Here is a 20,661-nt window from a genome sequence, read left to right as displayed (position 1 = left end):
TCGAGAAAACCCATGCACACGATTATTGTCCACCACAAAGAACACTTGGCGGGAGCTGGGATCGTACCACGTTTTCACGTGCCACAGGTAAGTATAATGAAACTGAGCCACCGTGGACCCCTATCATAAACAAAGAAACAGATACAAAAGTCATATTCTCCGTTGGGTAACACTATTAAGAGCTTCAGAAACTTAAGGTACTTACGTCTATTTTATAAAATTAAAGCTATTAACGGTAGTTTTGAGCATTATGTTACTTTAATGGTAATAAAACATCATTATACACAGAATTATTTTCTTTCTTATCCTGTCAATATGTTTGATACGTAACTTGGGTATTGTGTTCTTAACTGGTCTCCCTCAAATTTTAACCATCTCAATAAATGCTACGTATATAAATATGTTCCGTATAATCTCCTACATACGTGTCTTAAGCTCCTAAACTATTACTAACTTTTAAGTTTCAGCTTATGCAAAACTGTAAATGACAATGTTGTTCCACGAAATTGCTACTTTTCCACAACAGTCACTGCTAACACTGTTCTACAAACAATTCGTTGGAACTAGAAAGCCCACTGCGTCCATTGATTTTCCTTTTCTCTTTCTTATTAAGTGATATTTTTGCATTAATTCTACAGAATGCAGGAATGCTTTTTCGTGTTTTAATGGAAAAAGAAATGTAGAACGTACTGTTATTTCTTCATTAAAGTCGAAATATTAAGAATAAAAATCCCAGGGCAAAAAAGCTGGAGAAATTTTTTTTTTTTTTTTTTTTTTTTTTTTTTTTTTAAGACAAGTCGTCTTTTCCCACCTCTTGCGTCTCTCTTTAACACCTCTCGTCTCTCTCTTGGTTCACAACTATGTCCTATTACCACCTAACCAATTATTTCAATTAGTTCAGCTTAAAGACTTGATACGACTCACTTTCAACGTCAAATCCCCAAGAAACATCAGGATCCAAACACGAAAGAATTCCAATCAATTTACACTTCATAAATATAACTTCTCCAGAAGTTTAAGAACAAATTTCTATAGACATTTTCTGTACTTTCGGAGAAAATTCAAAATATACAAGTCTGTTATTCGTTGGTATTTCTTATGCCACTGCATATAGCACCAACGTTAACATTTTTCACTTTTTTTTTTTTTTTTTTTTAATTTTTTAATTTTCAAATGAATTCGAATAAATGAACCAGAAGAACTAAAAGCTTCTGGTTTTACAAACTTTTGTATCACATTTATCACAGCCAATAAAGTCTTGGAAAGAAATGGACTGAGAGAAGCGTCAATCGGTGCTACTTCTAAAGCCAGTGAATTTAAAAAACCTAAGTTTAGGAATGAGAATTTTATATTCCAATATGCCTGACACGATCTGACAGTTCAAAGAACTGGAAACTTTCTTATAATTCCTGACACATTGAATATAAAACGGATAAATGTTAATGGCTCACTAGGTAACACTACTATTTTCAAGCCAACACAGAACAAAACTTGATTGGAAAATTTTCTGAGCCTCTACAGGAGGGTACTCGGCAGATAGTACTGGAATATCCTTTAAGTTGCGCAGAGCTCTTAGAAATTCAATGATTCTCCAGTTAGCCTTAAATGTTCCATGCATAACATGTACCGGTTGGCTTCCTTTATCAAGTATTACAGGATCATTTGGCGATATCTGACTTGAAGATACGCACAATTTACAATAGGCAAGAACAAAAAAAGTGTAGCCAAATGGTAACAAAAACTCGTTAAGCTTTAAAAAGAGCCATCAATTGAAATTTAAATAATCGTTTCTTTTAGTTCGAGGGAGAGACTCTCTCTGAAAGCGATTAAAAGATCAGAAGCTGTAGAATGGACCAAAAATACCGGTGTCAAATAACGCGTGCTAATTTGTCCTTTCAGAGTACTCCAGAACCGCACATTTATATCAATCTCCTTCTTTTGAGACACTTCATTACGAGATTCATCAAAACTCACAACATAAAAGTACACTTTAGATATCTACAGATTTACTTTATACTTAAAGATCCAGGGTCCGACGAAATTAGACCGGCTATCCATCCAGTTTCGACCGAATGCATACGCTGATGTGCAACTTCATCAGCAGTTTTCGTAAATTCATAGGCACTTCAGAAATAAACCCCTTCACGAATTAAAATACATTACAATGAAAACAGGTAAGTTTAAACACGAGAAACCACTCTTCAAAATCCCTTCATTTGTGTGGGAAGCTCCAATAAAATCGAAACTAGTGGGAACGAAAAAGAAAGAAAAAGAAGATTGGAATTATGTGTGCGTCAAAAATGAATTTACTATTGCATCTTCATCCAACTGCATTCCGTAGGTGAATCACCGATTATATTCCACTGATCACGCCAAAAACTAAAGATAATATGCAGAGCTGCAGAACAATACTGCTACATAAGAATGGCGGAAAATACAGCTAAGTTTCTCAGTTTAAAGTTGCAAAATATCATTCTTAGCAAATCAAAATTCCCCGACTCTCAGCAAAATTCCCTGACATTTCCCTGTTTTCGAGATTTATAGCCAATTTGTTGTTCTGTCCGTTTGGCCGCCACAAACGACCTTTCACTTCATATGCATCGCTGCGTTGCAGGGAACTGATCCTGCGTATGTTATGGAAAGCTTCAGACTCCCACCGCAAATACTACCAATGGACCACGACCCACTCGAGTGGCTATTCTGGAGAACTGCCACTGAGTCTCTCGCAGCCACAATGCACTCACCATGCTCAAAGTTACTACAATGGACAATAAGCGTTCAGTGGCATCGTCCTGACATTGCAGAGACTACAAAATCCACACATGACAGATTTACATACACAACTACACTGTTCGTGTTGTCCGACAACGTTTAAACTACTAGCAGCACCTCCTTTCAGTCACTACTAGCAACCTTCCGTCTACGATAGCCGGTGTGCTAGGAACTTCAAACTAAAATCAGCATGCCGTCTACAGACACACTCTGTAGTAGGAATCTTATTAGAACAAAATTATACATACAGGGTGTTCTTAAATAAATTTCAACGAGTATATAAATTCTTAAGTTCTTATCTTTTACCTTTTCTCTTCTCTGTATAGATAAATAAATAACAATATTAACAACGTAAACATACAATTTTTATACACGTTAATGGAACAACTCCATTATAATTAACGAATTCTAATGCCTGAATACTCTGAATTTCACAATCTCTACTTCATACATTTGGTAGAAGAAAATACTATTTCCGAGACCCATATACTTCAGAAAATGTACATATTTACCTTATATCTTTATCCCAGAGCAGCATTTTAACATGGTTGATAATGCACTGCATGCCCAGCTTTATCAAAATACCCTGTTCTGAATTGTCGCTGATAGCGTGTCGAGTAAAGCCTCGTTCCATATCGTAATTGTGGCAATCACCATCTAAAAGCGCTGACCGCATTTCTCCCTGTAGAACTTGGGTGCCATGCTTTGGGTGAGCAACGTTCTCTTCTGCCACTGAAATAATAAACAACAGGAAAACGTTATGTCTACTATTTATTACTAACGTTAAATACAGAACATATTCAGATATTGTGCTCTTAATTTACAATGCAGTTAAGTATAAAATTTTATTTACATATTAATATTTATCATAATTAAATAGCGGTGACGATATGGATATTTTAGAATGGCCTGATTCTGATACAAAGTCAAGTAACAAAGTACCATTTATTTATTTATATTATGCCCAAAAACTTCAAATAAATAACTGGCAAAAAATAAGTGACTGACTGGAGACCTTCGACAGCTTAATAAAGCGGATATTTCTGATATAAAGAATACCTGCTTCGACACAGGTTACTACTTCAATTCGTGGTAGGTGACATTGTGGCCAAGGGTGTTTTCCCCATTCACTACTTCATTCCTAAATCTTCATTTACTTGCGTTGTGGGGTATAGCTATAAACCGTAAACCTAACATTTGCAAGAAACAAAATGTAAAATCTTTATTAAAGAAATTAAATGTAAATCTTAAGTTTTTTGTTCTACTGTGTTGTCAGCTCGTGGGGCACGAGGGTGTCTTCAGACAAAACCCCACTTAATGAAGATGACTACACACGGGCCGCTTTGGGATTTCATCTGTGTTGCCAACTAAGTGTACTTCTACGTGGACTGGTCATTACGCAAACTGTCTCTACACGTTCAAGATTTGTCTTGAACGCTCATGTCGTCTGACGTAACTGCGTAAACTACTTTCGGTTTGTCCGAATATTCAGTTCCCTTCCCTTTCACAGCACGGATTTCCTTTGCAGCTTTCGCAATTTTCACCCACACACCCTTTTTTTCAGTAACGACTTAATAGTATGTGAATAAGCCACTTTATCGACCTCTACGTGTGACCGGCTCAGTTTGACTGTGGTGCGAAAACAGGTGCTGCCTATCTAATGACTGACAAACACTACACATCACACTAACTGGTTATACTCGACACTTACAGAAACAATATGAAACATTCGGATAAGTTTAAAAACACACAAACTTATGCCTCACCCAGTAAAACTATTTTTGTGCTTAATATTCCGAGAAACACTTTTTGGTGAACCACCTTTTTTTATGCAACGTAATGACTACAAACTCACCACTTCACCTAGTAACTATTGTCACTACTGAAAGTAGTGTGGTTCTCGAAATTAACAGTTCGACATAACTGATACTCGAAATACTTCACGGTAAGTATTATTATATTTACAATTTAATCATGTACTATGCTATACTGTGATTACTGATTAAATAATTTATTTCTAAAACATTTCATTACCTCATCCGAAAATAAACCATCCTTTTTAAACTTCTCCCACAGATGGAAATTATGCCACTCTCGATGATTGTAAAAGGTTTGTTCATGAAATATGTATTCAATTATTAAATCAATTTGCAAGAAAGAAACTATTTTCTAGTTTCACCTACAGTATATAGTTATTTTTAAATGTCAAGGTAAAATATGAAAATATACGGAATATACCAGAAAAATTATAAATTTAAAATTTTGTCTCAATAAAAAGAATTTTCCTTGTCGAAGTTTTGTAAACTATGCTATTACTTTCTTTCATTTTCTTATATTTGGTCTAGGAATTAATTCGTGCGGTTTTACAAAAGATGGCGTAACTATTTTATTGTCCCATAGTTTCGTTAATCCAAACATGCGTTGAAAACTACTGTCATTGAGCATCTTGTTTAGTATATGTCAGTTGCTTGAAGCGGAAACAACAACATTTTTTCTTCAACTGAAAATGGCGCATTTTGTGCCTGATAAAGTGTTTTTGCGGGGAGTTATTCTTCATTGCTTTAACATGAAGAAAAGTGCTACCGCAAGTCATCATATTTTAGTGGAAGTGTTTGGTGACCATGCTCTAGCTGAGCGAACGTGTCAGAAGTGGTTTGCACGGTTTAAAGGTGGTGATTTCAGCTTGGAAGACCAAAAGCAATTTGGACAGCCAAAAGAATTTGAAGATGAAGAATTGAGAGCATTGCTTGATCAGGATTCGTGTCAAACGCAGGACGAACTTGCAGAAGCATTTGGAGTTGAGCAAACAACAGTTTCCAAACGTCTCAAAGCCACAGGAATGATTCAAAAGATGTCTTATTGGGTTTTACATGAATTGAAAAGAAAGACGTTGAAAGAAGAAAAACCGTTTGCGAATTGCTGCTTCAAAGACAGAAAAGGAAGGGATTTTTGCATCGAATTGTAACTGGTGATGAGAAGTGGATTCATTACGAGAATCCTAAACGAAAAAAGGCCTGGGTGAAGCAAGGTGAACCAGGTCCTTCACAACCGAAACGAGATATTCATTGTGCAAAGGTTATGCTGTATATATGGTGGGATTTGAAACGTGTGGTGTACTATAAAATTCTGAAACTTGGTGAAACTATTAATGGACACCGCTATCGACAACAATTAATGCGTTTGAAGCAAGCTCTGGCCTGAAAACGACCAGAATGGAATAACAGGCATAATAAACTTATTTATCAAGATGATAACGCTCGACCACATGTCGCAAAACCGGTCAAAACCTATTTGGAAAATGTCGGATGGAAAGTGTTACTCCACCCGCGATATTCACCAGACACTGCTCCGTCTGGCTACTACTTGATCGATTGCATGAATAACGATTTGATTGGACAGCGGTTCACTTCTTCAAAAAATATCGAAAAATGGATCTTTGATTAGATTGCGTCAAAAGATGAGGAATTCTTTCGACACGGAATCCGTAAATTGCCTGAAAGATGGGAGAAAGTAGTGGCTAGCGATGGACAATATTTTTGTTAACGTATTCATTTACTTTGTTTTTGAAATAAAGCTTCAATTTTTATTAAAAACCGCACGAATTAATTCCTAGACCAAATACGTACAAATGGATTACATAGCTGTACAGTTTTATAAAGATCATTCTCACCACAACACCACTATCTAAACGAACGTTAAATTAACAATAAACCACCAAATCCACTCACTTTTGTGCCCCCAAATTCTTATTTATCAATTAAAAAATTACATTAAACGTCGAATTTTCGCTAATAGCTGTCAGCATTGTCAAGAGTTAGTAATTTGATAGGGTTAGAGTATACGAAAATTTATGGAAACTGAATTTCCATACGGTCTATCCCTACCAAATTCCGTTTCTTACTTAAATCTTTACAATGCTGAAAGCTATCAACAGAAATTCGAAGTTTAATATATATATATATGTATGTATGTATATATATTTAAAAAAAAAAAAAAAAAAAAAAAAACGTAAGAATGTGGAGAAGCTTTGGAGTACTTCAGAGATTGGTTGATAACATTGCTCTTCAAGCAGTTTACAGTACAATGAACGTAAGTTACTTCACAAATTAACGCAGCTATTGTTCCCACTCACGACGTTTTATCAACACGAGTTACAAATGGAAACTTTATTATACTTACTTAGGTATCCTCGATATTTAAGTTCTGTGTCACGACATTCTGTGCGAGCCTGTATCGCATCTAATATACAATCTGGACTGACAATTCCAGCCGGGCGAACGACTGTCAGTAGTTCTGTTAAGGACATTAAAGGTAGCCTTACTGCAGACAAAATGCTACGAGAATCTTCATCTGGATTATGTTGAGCCCACTCACAAACAGCTCGAAATATTTCCACTTCCGGGGCACAAAAGGAATCTCTCATTATGATTTCTTTCAACGCACTCTGTGGATGAACAACAAATATTTCTTAAATGATAGTAATAAACTAGCAAAATCTTATAGTAGCTGTCAAAGCATATATTAATTTATAAAACATATCCCTAAATCAGAGTTTACACTAAAATTCTAGTATTGATTTTCTTGAATTTCCATAAATAAGTAAATTTTCCCTGACTCGCAACTCTATCATTTGTGGTTAGATTTAGAAATCTTTTCAATCGGCCTCTATCATCCATCCCTATAGCCTTGAAACGCTCTCATTTTTTTTTCTGCTACAGTATAAGCGTACTTTCTTATTATAAATAATTATTATACGTCAAACTTTTTGTATTTGGAATCCAATACAACACTAGTGTCAAAATAATATGTTTCAATATCTTAACATTGTAAATATACTCACAAACATAAACAAATAAGTATGTATAACACACAAAGAGTGAAAAGTGATTGACTGGGCCGGAAGTCGAACCCTGATCTGCGGCATATCGTGTTGAGGTGTTAACCACAACGCTACCCACTCCGCTTCCCAGAACTAGCCAAACACCCTCCTGAGAGCACCGACTACAGGAGAGGATGTTTGACTAGTTCTGGGAAGTGGAATAGGTGGCGTTGTGGTTAACACATCGGCACGGTACGTCGGATATCCGGTTTCGAGTCCCGGTCCAGTCAATTACTTTTTACTCTTTGTATGTTATTGAATTAGCACCTACAGAGAATTTGGTGTCTCCTGTCTTATTAATATATAATTTGACACACCTTTTTATCTACAATCAACAAACTTACGTCATTTTTTTCCTTCTGTAGCATTTGAATTTTTTATTTCATTTGTTGTTCTTTTAAAGATTGAAGTTTAACACCTTTCGGACCTCTTAAGTTAGTTTATTCCTGAAGGTAATTTTATTTTTTTCCTTATTGTTTTCTTGAAATCTGTCTTGATTCTTTGAGGTGGTGGGGAACTTGAAACAATCTACTCTCCTGTAAAATTTAGCTATTTCCTTACTCTCGACATATTTTGAAGCCTTTCTCTGGTTCTTTTTAATTTCCCTGATTTCTTCCAAGGTCAGTGTGAACTCTACAGATATAGTTACCGGCACGTAGCATGGCTGTTCAAGGTCACAATGTGCTGGCCGAGGCGTGCTTCCACTTTATTCTCTTGCAGGGTTGGCAGAGTAGTTAGCTACATTGCACTGCAGAAAGTACGTTGCAGTGTCTCAGAGTTATAAGGTATGTGTATGTGTATAAAACACAATCACAATATTCTAGTAAATATGCGAAAATATTGCCGCTCACGTACTGGAATTATGTTCATGTTACGCAGTATAGATTAATGTAGGGACGTCAAATTTTCGTTATTTTCTGCCCAAAATAGTTGTTATTTTCGACAAATTGGTGCTATTGTTTGTGTAATTTTCCGGATAGTTGTAATAAAATTGAAATATATTACACATTTTCTCGGATTAAAATAAAAATGGGTTATACAATATAAATGTCATCATTTCGAATGAATTGATGCACTTCGATCTCAAAATAAATTTTAAGACAGAAATACATGCACACATGTCATTATTAATTTATTTTTATTATTTCTACTATAAAGATTTTTTTTATCTGTTATTAATCCCTCTGTGACAGTTTATTTGATGTTATTGGATGCTGGAATAATTGTGTAGAGCTGGCAGCACTGCCGGTTATTGGAAAGCGGATTGACGGTAGGATCGCTGTTCGGAATTCGTCTGCTTTTGCAGTGACCTTGAGCTGCCACGCTACGTGCCGGTTACTATACACAGTAGCTTTCTGTTCACTCATTTCCGCAGAAAGATTTTACGTTCTCAAAAATATTCAGTATCTACGGATGTTCTCGTTAATCGAGTGCAAGGGTGAAAAGAAAAAAAGCTTTCTTTCTAAAAGAGCTCTGTTCCAACAGTTTGTTCCTCAACTACTACCTCAAAGTCATCTCCTCAGCAGTCAGAGATATCTGCCAACCGAGGATATCACCTTCTAATCTTATCAGCAAACCACCACCCAACACTATTCCAGTCTACGAGTACATTTCCTACAGAAACTAACGATTCTTGCTTACTCCACACTCACAACCTCACCTGAAACTGAAACAGTTTTCCCATTTCCCTGATATCCTTGTCATACCCTCATTATGAGGATTGGTCTCTTGAAAGATCCCCGCATCTCCACTGAATCAATGTTAGAAACCTGCTCGATATTCGACACCAGTTTGACGTTTCAACCCCTTATCACCACGATAACATACACTTTCTGTCATTCTGGTAGTTATGATTCTTCCAACCTAATTTACATCCTTATATGCATCCCCTGTCAAGCCTTCTACACTAGCGTTAACTCTTAACTATCTTTCGATTAGCATCAACAATCAAACATATTTCCAGCGCTCTCCCCATCTTCTTTATGCCAGAACACAAAAACCATCACAACAGTACACCACATTACTTCCGCACGTAAATATACCCAAAACTCTTCCCTAAGATCTTCCATGGCGCTCAGAAAGAGATGAAAAGACGTCAATTACAATTCTGTCCGCGAACCGCGCTCATGGTGTTAATCATCTGTAATATTCTGGCTCCCTACGCTCAGTCCGTTTCCAGAATATTTCTGTCTTTGCTAATTTCTTTTATTACATTTACATTTAGGTGGTGAGCACGAATTCCCAGACTTTTCCAGGTTTTCTAGATCACGATTTATAAATTTCCAGCTCTATATACAATGTAAAAAAAGCAACTAGATTTTTCTCCACCCATGGTTCCTCATATACAATGCATGTATAAGTATATAGTAAGTGTGTAAATAGAGAAATTTTGCAAAACAAATATATTTTGTAAAATATTCTCTACCAGCCGGGAAAGGCAAAAAGGAAAATGGATTCTGAGATGTCAAAATTCGTATTTAACCCTTTCACTGCGTAAGTCGACTTTTGTCCACGGAAAGAAAACTTCTCTAACTAGTAAATGTCGACTATAGTCTATGTTCAAAAATTTTTTGTCTGTATCTTGGAATTGTCGAGAGAAGTTGTCAAACGTGTTCGATGCGATTTTTTGCATCCTATTGTTTATCGAAAACAACAGAATGCAAAAAATCGTACGTAACACCTTTAGCGACTACTCTCGATAAGCCAAAGATATAGACCAAAAAAAAAAAAAAATTTTTGAACAATGACTATAGTCGACATTCGCTGGTTAGGGAAATTTTCTTTCTGCCGACAAAAATCGACTTACGCAGTGAAAGGGTTAATATTCCCTGAATTTTCCAGGTTTTCCAGGTCAGTGGGAACCGTGACATTATTGCTCCTACATATCTTCAGTCTTCTCTCTGATTTCTAAGGAGTTTGGTTACCAACCAGAACCCTCTTATATATTTACTCGCGCTGTTTTAATGAGATTGTAATATAGACATTTAGTTAACGATGTACACACTACATTTTCGGCAGAAGAAACTACTCTTAAGTGCAATGAAATCAGACTAGAAGCATACTTACAGCAGAAAGATTTAAAAAACTCTCATTGTTGATGATTTCCAAAGCGTGACGATCCATGAACGAACAGCAAAATCTAGTCAAAAACTGCAACTGGTACAAACGCGCAGCATCATATATTATGCACACATTACCTATATTCAAGATTTTCCGTAAGTAGTCCGATATAGCAGCTTCAAGATCAACAAATCCGTATAAGTGGGCCAAACCAAGAATATCCAAAATAACCTCCTCCTAGAAGATAAAACGCCATTTGAAGGTATTATAAGGATTTGGTACTGAGAAGAATGACGGAAACAAAACCCTAAAATTATGTATAAGATGGAATTCTATTATCAAACTTAAAACAATTATTACTAAATTCTAAACACTACAACTATTGCTAAATTTTAATAAATTATTCAAAGTATGAAAAAGCAAAACGTAACAAGAATCCAGGGAAGTCTCTCCGAAGCGCCATTCCACAAACTATTAATGGCGCTGGTCCGTTTACTTTAATTGTAAAGAATTTCAGTATATTTTAAACAACAAACAAACACACAGAAAGCAGTTGGTAGGTTCTTTCCCTGGACCCATCAACTTAGTCAATGGCGGATAAACATGTTACGTAGATGTGCTGAACATCTATAAAAATAAAACTTAATATAGTTGATGCTGACAAACATAAAATTTGTTTTATTTTTCGCAGATATGCGAGATACGCTTGGCACCTTCAGGAAAAGCAGGTACTACGGAAAACTAACCACAGGGACTTTATACCGGTAGATGGAATAAATCCGTAAAGAAATACTAATAAACTTTACATATACACAAATATACATGGGTACAAACTGTCACTTTTTGAAGTAAAAATGAAATTAAATCTTTCATAAATACTAATAAAAGAAGAAAACAACCGATTTATTATTCTACACACCAAATCCTCTATAGGTGCGAATTCTAACGCAAAGAGTGAAAAAGTTCCTGACTGGACCGCAGTTCGAACCCGGGACCTCCGACATACTGTACCGATGCGTTGACCACTACGCCACCTAGTCCGCTTTACTTTTTTATTGTTTTTGTTCAGTTTAACGTCGCATGATTATGCCCCTTAGGCTAAGGGAAACGTCGATTAAGACCACTGAACGATGGACGAACTGATGGAATGAGAAAGTGGGAGGAAACAGAAGTACCCCGAGAAAACCCACGAACACGACGCTGTCCATCAGAAACTTTCTTGGCCAGGGATCAAACTAGCGACCTAAACTTTTTTAAACATAGAAACACTAATGGTTATTCAGGTGTCTATGATGTAGTTTTAAAACTAATGCCTTGTTGACATTAATTCATGATATTCATGCGTTTTGTTTTTCTTTCTTTCTTCATAAATCTGCTTCGTTTAACCAATTTTCCCACGCCTCAATTGTATGAGATGCGTTCGTGATACGCCTGAAAAACGTCAACATTAAATTCAGGCCTGGAAACTTTGGATAATGTACAGAGATATGCACAAAAATTTCCCAGTTAAAGGAGAGAGACATACATATGAAGGTGTAATGAGGAATAGGTCTGAAATATTTCGTTAAAATATAACAATTTTTCAGGCCATGTTTTCAATTTTAACTGTTGTTCTTCCTCTCCTCATTAGTCATACTTCTAAAAGATAACAGTAAATGTTAATGAATTTACATTTATATCCGTTCTCTTCTAACGATAAACTAATTCGAAAATCACTTTCATTAAAAATATACTGGCTAACTATATTAGTTCTTGAAAATCTCACAGAAACACGATTTTATTTTTAAATATTATTATTTTAGTGTGACTGAACATAAAGAAAATACTGAAATTATTTCAAGTTAGGGTTCCCACTCAAATATACGGCTTTTTCACGGTTGAAAAGTTGATAAAAACCTCACTGACTACAAAACCACAATAATAAACAAAAAAAAACTGCCCCGTACGGCTTCTGACGAGCTTTTTTTCTACTGAAAATTTCCAAGGTTTGATAACAAAATTAACGGCTCATTCACTGTTTCATGGTTGAATAGGCACCATGCAAATACACATTACGGAGGTATATCACGGGGTAGTAACTGTTTCATGAATAAGAACAGATAATTACAACAAAGTATTGTTTAAAAACACCAGCACCACAAATAAATATCTATTAGTGTTTCGTATGTTTAAAAATAAAGTTGTATATAAAAAGATTATTTGTATTTTCTTATTGTACTCCATTTACCCTTCTTGGGAAGTTCAATAATGTGATATCCTTCCTGAATATGTCAAGTAAATCTCTCATTTTTTTGTTTTAAATTTAAAATCATTAGATATAAAATACGTTTTGCACATTACTATACTTTTCTTCCGTACGTCTTTGAATAAGGATTTGTAAAACTAACAATTTATTTTGCAACAAAGAACAGTATATTTTAAATAATCTGTATGAAATATTTACTACTGCGTCTAAATTGCATGATACTACTTCAACAAACATTGTCGCATTCATCGGTATCTCAGGGAAACTCACATGTAACTCTTGTTTCCTCTCAGAATGTCATCTTGCACTTAATTACGTGTGTCCAATTGAACAGTGATTAGATTAAAACTTTTTTCTAACGTTTTGTTCTCGAACAACATGTTATGAACGATCTAAATTGCTTCCTTGCTACTGTAAACACTGCACTAGATCAGGTATAACCATAAACTTAATGTAGCAACTTGTTAACCACTGAAAAGCATGTAAGATTGGTGCTATAATCATTAACATATAATCTGAGATGGGACAGGAGCTGCTCGTGAGATTCCCTGAGCTATTGATGATTACGGCGAGTGTGTTTGACGAAACAATATAGTACAATCACAGCACTATTCAGACTTTGTTTTAACGAATTACATAAATACTTAAGATTATATATTCAAATAAACATTTATTAGATAGTTTTTAAGTAACGTAACTATAACGAAACTGAAAACCATCAATCAACGGACATGTCTAATTCTATCTATTGGATAATTAATATAAAGTTCTTAATTAAATACTTTTAGACTCGTCACTGATATATACAGGGGTTTGACCAAAAAAAAAAAATCTAAAACGTTTGCAAAAGTGTGAAAATCATACCTAGTATGGTGTGGGGCCTCCTTTTGCGTCCAAAACAGCTTGGATCCGACGTGGAATGGACATATACAGCTCCTGAATCGTGGTGTATGAAATTTTGTACCATTACATGCTACAAAACATGCTACGGTTCCTTAAGAGATGCTGGTGGAGGGTATGAGACCGAACACCATAATGGCTCAATGATGTTCAGATCTGGTGATTGTGGGACCCAGAGGAGGTCTGATAGCTCCTGGTCATGCTCCTCAAACCATGATTTCACCATTTTTGCAGCGTGACAGGGTGCCAAATCATCTTGGTAGATGTCATCACCATCAGGGCCATGGGGAGAACCTGGTCCCCCAAAATGGGCTCATACGCCTTAACATTTATCATTCCATGCAAGGCTATGATGGGACCTGCAGAAAACCACGATATCACTGCCCATACTGTAACAGAACCACCCCTATGCTTTACAGTTGGGAGCAGTCAGTCTGCATCATAGGCCTGCGACGGCGTTCTCCATACGTAAACACGACCGGTTGTTGGAAACAAGGTGAAGGTCGATTCATCGGACCACATTACGTGTTTCCACTGCTCATGAGTCCACGCCTTGTGGTCCTTGCACCAATGGATACTTCGCATTTACTGCTATGACCAGGGGTTTGGCGATAGTGGCCCTACCATGAATTTTCATTTTATGAAGTTCCCGTCGCACTGTTTTCGATGAAACCGAGTTCTGTAGGCCGGAATTGAGTTCAGACGTAATTTTCATTGCAGTGGTCTTCTTTTTAGCTGCTACAATCCGTTTTAATGCCCTCCAGTCCCTATCTGACAGGATTGTCTTTCGACCACTGTTGTGCTTTGCAGATGTCGTTTGCCCATGAATTGTGTATGCCCTCGTGACATTGGACACAGTGCCTTTCGATACCCCCACAATGTTCGCCACTGTTGCAACTGAAGCTCCAACCAGACGGGCACCAACGATCATGCCTCTTTGGAAGTCTGTCAGGTCGCCCATTTTACTGCACCACGTTCACACCACGACACTCAAAGGTGAACAGGTTACTGCTGACGGAAGAGGAAGGTCCACATAACACATTGAAAACAAACAACGATCGGCAACCGCAGCACGTGTTGTACAGTGGAGGGCCAAACTTACGTGTCCTGTATGAGTGTTTTTAACTTTTTTTTTTTTTTTTTTTTGTCTATCCCTGTATATTATCTTTGTATGTATTCTTATATTAATTATGTAAACAGTTAGTTATAAATTTCATCATAAATTTTCCATAAGCGCAATATGCCGTATTTTTGTTTTTTGTAATGTGAGAAAGTAAACGCGTCACCATCTTTTGTCTGGTGTGAAAAAATGGAATACTAGTGTCGGTATCTCTTATGGAGTATTTTAACAGTGAATTATGTGTTGGGCTTAGTGTCGTGTCTACAAAAGAAGAATATTTCACTGCATTCTACAGATCCAGATAGTTCTGCAGAGACAGATAAATCATTCTTTAATATTATTTTATATTTTAAGTTCGTTTTCTCCGAAAGATAACAGGTCTTTTACTTTGTATTGCTTTTGTAGACGGAAAGTTCAAGTAATAAATACTTCGTACACAATACTTTTCTTTATACATTCAATCAATAAAGAATATCTATTATAGATTTACGTTTAAAATATTTTACCTAGGTAAATTATTATATTAACACATCCTCCACCACTATTAACAGATGATTTCCCTTGTGGATAAACGGTTAGTGTAAATGCCTTTGGTGTGAGTCCCGGGTTCGATTCCCGCCGGAAGCTCATGTGATTCGGATTCCACGTTCAGCTGCAGGTCCAAGTCTCATATAGCCACGCTGCTGAAAGGGACGCTAAACTCATCAAATCAAATTAAACTATTAACAGATCAACTAGACTGCACGAATTTTTAGTTTGATGTTGTACTTACGATTTTTTTAATTTCTTTTTTTCCTTGCATTCTTTAAAGATTACCACCAAAAAAAAATTATGTTGGTCAAATCACAATATTTTTTTATATGAAAAGTTGCATATGTTTACATAGAATCATAAAACAGAAACTTGTCGTAACTAAATTGTACAAAAAATTCGTAAGCTTGACCGCTGTACTTAGTGTTCGATGCAAAGGGCGTTTTTTGTTTTACTACTTAACTCATTATTCAAGATGTGATGAAATCATTTCTCGTTAGTGTTGACAAGTACTACGTACGTAAAGAGTATGTACGTCACCATTAGGCAAAAAGAAGCAACCATCTGCTAGTTAACCGTGTATAATGCACTACTTAAAATGAATTTTTTAAAAAATGTCAATAATTATCGGCAACAAAACACATACATTTTAACACCACCAAATTATTTATTTCTAAATTTTCTCGAAAACCCAGGGATAAAACTGTATCCTTTTTGGAGTCTACAACAGGCTGAAGAAGGAAGCTGCATCTTCCGAAAGCGCTACCTGTTGCATGTAGAAGAAAATTCGGTTACATATTTTTTTGCAGTGAGCCCGAACTTTGACTTTCTGCGATGAGGTTTAGTAAGTCAAAACGTTTCTGCAGAAATTCCAAAATAAATGAAGATGATACTATAGCCTGTCTATCTCAGGTGTGCCCTCGGAAGATATGCCAACTATAATTTGGCCCCACTCCCACCACCCTCTGTCGGATGAAACGCTCCCTTTGCTTAGGGAAAAGAAGTGAATGACCTCAACTGTGTTGCCAATTTGTCATTCAGTCGTTTGGTCTTGACCAGTGAAGATCATAGGCTACTTAGAGTGGCTAACAAGACAGAGTACAGTGAAGCCCGTGAAATAATTCATTGTGGCCAAGGTTACTTGCAATGTGGCAACGCTTCTGCATCAAACAATTGAAAGATCTCGACCGCAGCAACTTATCCCTCCTTTTTCGAGGAAGATACAGGAAAACACACATCAATAGTAGCGCCAGAAGGGACACAGATGAAATAGAAAGGCTTTATCATATTTTTGTTATAGCGTTACATGGCAATTATTCTGCGCATGTTCTGCTATGGGGGCGGTGAGTAGTAACCTTTCTGCTTTTTCTCATTGAATATAATCACCGCTCGCAATATTGTAATAAAAGCAACTTTGTTTCGCAAAAATGCGTCAGCTTGTTTGCACCAACCCAAATCAAGCACAATCACTTCCCATCATCTCAGCATCACTGGCGTCTGATTCTTTACCCTCGCTAGACGATCTAGCATGCAGCTCAGATTCACTCTCACAAAGAAGGTAATCTTCAGTCTCATCAAGATTATTGGAAACTCTAGTTTTTCTGAAACTTTTCGTAAGTTCTTTCGATATTGACCGAACAGCCACAATTAACGGTACACTTCTGACCCAGATGCACGTTGTGAACTGCTTCCTGGACTTCAAGTTGCTTTGTACATGATGTAATTTCTATAGAATTGTCTTACACTAACTTTGAATGGATGACTGATACACACTTCCAAAGCTGCAACACACAATTTTCTCGTAAATTTAGTAGTGCCGCCTATATTTGCGCAAATTCGGTATTATTGGCTTAGGCTTATCTGCAACACTGAATAAGAACATTTCTGAGTCGATAAGTATACTAGAGGATAATCCGAAATATAATAAATCAGTTAATCAGTTAATATATTATAATAAATCAGAAGCTTGTGATTCTGTTCAGAAAAGAAAAAAAAGAAATCCACTTCATGCAAACTACCTATATTTTTGAACACGAAATTGCGCCAAAAAAAACCTCGTCTTGAACTTAAATATACTGTAATTATATTGAGAACTATTTGTCAGAATTTATTATGTTCGTCATTGATTAAACTCGAACTTTATCCTCTTCCGTATCTACCACTTTAGCCTTGAACGTTCGCAGATTCAGTGGATCTTCCCAGAGTAACATTAAGGGAGATCCGTATCTCATGTAACTTTTAGTGTAGTTTTATAGTAAGTTCTCAAAATAAACTCAGTATGTGGTGCAGATGCCTCTTTCGTAATCCTCTGATAACACACGAATATGAGTGTTCGTCTTGCATCAGGGTTTGAAAAAAACCGGGTATTTTTGAAAAAACCAACCCACCTGGGCCCATATGGGTTTTTTCGGGTTTAATTGTTTTTTTTTTTTCGTAATATTTCAATGTCTTTAAGGTAAAATTGTTAAAATATGATTTACATTTCAAGACTGTCATTGTCACAAATTGCAACAACTTTCTATTAACTGCTGTTTTGAAAAATGGCTGCCATTTTGAAATTTTACATTGGATCGCCGCCAAAATAAATACAGCTAATTTAGAGTCTCTTGTGGTTCTACTCTGAAGTTTTCAACGTAAAAACCGAAAATTGCACTTTAGCGTGGATACTTTTTTTTTTTTCCCCACCATTTTGAAATTCTACGTTGGTAGGCCGCCAAAATCTATACAGGATGTCTCGTGCTTGTAACCTGAAAGTTTCAACTTAAAAGACCGAAAGTTGTACCCTGTAGTGTGTATGGTACTGGCGGACAAACGAACAAATGTAGATCGAGTCATCCCAGGAGCCTCAGTGACGTTTGCCAAATATGAATACAAAATATATTAATTTAAAACAGACATAATTCATATTTTATAAAATAAAGGTTTCAAAATGTCTTATATGAAATAAATATTTTTCAACGTAAAATAAATGGTTTTATTGCTGAAGATCACTTCCGATACTGTGTTCAATTGCGGGAATTTTTCGAGCACTTGTTGCAAAATGTTTTTTTCTCCGAAAATTAATTTAAAACAATTAACAAAGATATAATTTATATTTTATAAAGTAAACTAGCCTTTGGCTAGCTAGGAGCTCGGCCCCTAGTTCCCTGCATTTGCTCGGCCTACGGCCCTCGCATCCTTATGTAAGTGATTTTCGTGTATTTGCTCTTTATATTTCCTGAATTTGAGCTGCTGGGGGCTTTGCCCCCACACCCTTGCACCTCTTAAATCCACAATTCTACGAAATTCCAAGTTTCTTTTTGTATTTCAACTATTTAAAAGATAAGATTTTGTATCCCAAGAAAACGCCCATTTAAATAACATGAGAATTCCTTCATCCCTCTTTAGGTCCCTTAAAAATATTCACTTTTGGCAATTTTTCTGTCGGTTAGTCCTGGAAGGCTACAACGATGCAAAATTTCATCATTCTAATCTTGCCAGAAGTGCCTAAACATTTTGGGGTGCAGAAAATGTTCCATAGAACATGGGAAAGATTTTCCAGTTCTCCATAAAACCACACTAAAGTTGGATTTTTTTATTGTTAATTTAACTTTATTTTATTTATCTATTTGTGATTTACTTAGATAACTCTAACGAAAACGTACAAGTATGCCGAATTTCAAGTTTGTATTCCAATTCCAAGTACCTAAAATATGAGATTATAAGTCCAAAAAAGCGCATTTAAAGAGCATGGGAGAATTTCTTCATCTCTCCTTTAGACCTCCTAAAAATTAAAAATATTCACTTTTGACAATTTTTCTGTCGGGTAGTCCCGGAAAGCTACAATCATGCCAAATTTCAGCTTTCTGTGTCAACCGGAAGTACCCGTTTAATTTATGTCAGTTCATGTAGTTTTATATATAGTTAGGGTGTTTCAAAATGTCAAATGAAATTAAATGTCTTCCAGAGTAAAATAAATAGTTTTATTGTTGAAGTGTTCACTTCCAGTGCTTTGTACTTTCAATTGCGGGAATTTCATGAGCACTTATTTCACGACGAATTTTTCCGAAAAATGCAGCTTCCTTTACTATAGATAGAAACTTCACTAGTACGAAGTTTGAATTCAGCACTTGAAATAGCAAGCATTACGTAGTCTTCGGAACTCCGAGCATTAAGCTTCTTAAATTTGACAAGAATTTTTACGCTATTGTTGGTGTTGACTCTACAGCAAACTTATTTGAAGAGTAGCAACAAATGACGGAAATAAACTGTTGTTGGAAAACCAAATTTTACTGAAACGATTAAAGTTAGAAATAATACTAATAGTTTTACTAGTGTATTTACATATTGATTGGTAATACTGGCGCCTACGGCCTTAAACCCATCAACGTATGAGGGATAACGTCTCTCGGCTGGCGAGCACACCTTTCACGGAAAGTATTTTTTAAAATACAAAATCGCACATTTTACTTCAAAAGCATAATCCATACATTAATTTGTTCTTTAAGCTAAGATTTTTTTTTTAATCTATTCAGTGCATTCAGAACTTTATAACGGTCTTATATTGAATGTTGCATATCTTAACACGAAAGCATCTAATTCGCCTAAGGAAAGCCAAAAATCTGACAAAATTAACTTTTAGTGTGATCACCATAGCTGTACCGATAATATACTAACAAAAAGCTCAAAAACTCAGGTGGGTTTTTTCAAGTGGGTCCAACCCGAAAAAACCTGGTGTTTTTTTTCGGGCTGAGCCCACTTGGGCAAACCCTGTCTTGCATTCGAAGTCGTCTTGAATTCAGAAATATACGACAGGCACGAAAATTTCCGTTGGAATCAACTTAAGTAATAGCAACTGTCAATAAATAGCAACATTAACCGTGGGTATTACTTGTGTTAAAAAAAAAAAAAAAGCTTTAAAAGTAATATAAAGTATAATGCTCAGGTTACAAGAAACACAAATAACATCTATAGCCTCATTACCAACACTCTCTCCCTTTCCATAAATTGAGACAAACTTGATTACAACAAAAATACTACTATCATAACGAACAACAGAGCCTAATTAAGATTATAACGAAAAATGTGTAGATAACAAATATAATCTAGTTCCCTTCTAATACATTATTCATAATCATAATTAATTAATACCATTACATTTTTATCTAAGAATCC

The 20,661-nt window shown here is 35.9% G+C and overlaps 1 protein-coding gene across 3 annotated transcripts in view; it reads right to left on the bottom strand.

Moving 5' to 3' along the window:
- The window catches only part of BTBD9 (BTB (POZ) domain containing 9), a 94,935-nt gene that overhangs the window by 51,240 nt on the left and 23,034 nt on the right, over positions 1–20,661 (bottom strand). For all 3 annotated transcript variants that reach the window (XM_081771711.1, XM_081771712.1, XM_081771710.1), the window contains 3 exons: positions 10,718–10,948; positions 6,952–7,216; positions 3,285–3,504 (listed from right to left, as the gene is read on the bottom strand). In XM_081771711.1, coding sequence (XP_081627837.1) covers positions 3,285–3,504; positions 6,952–7,216; positions 10,718–10,948 — 716 coding nt within the window. The remainder of the gene's footprint in view (positions 1–3,284; positions 3,505–6,951; positions 7,217–10,717; positions 10,949–20,661) is intronic.

This window comes from Thermobia domestica, chromosome 9, assembly GCF_964235325.1.
Source record: "Thermobia domestica chromosome 9, izTheDome1.hap1.1, whole genome shotgun sequence".
Classification (NCBI taxonomy): domain Eukaryota; kingdom Metazoa; phylum Arthropoda; class Insecta; order Zygentoma; family Lepismatidae; genus Thermobia; species Thermobia domestica.
Note: the sequence above shows the minus strand (reverse complement) of the source record. Positions and strands in the feature narration are given on the sequence as shown.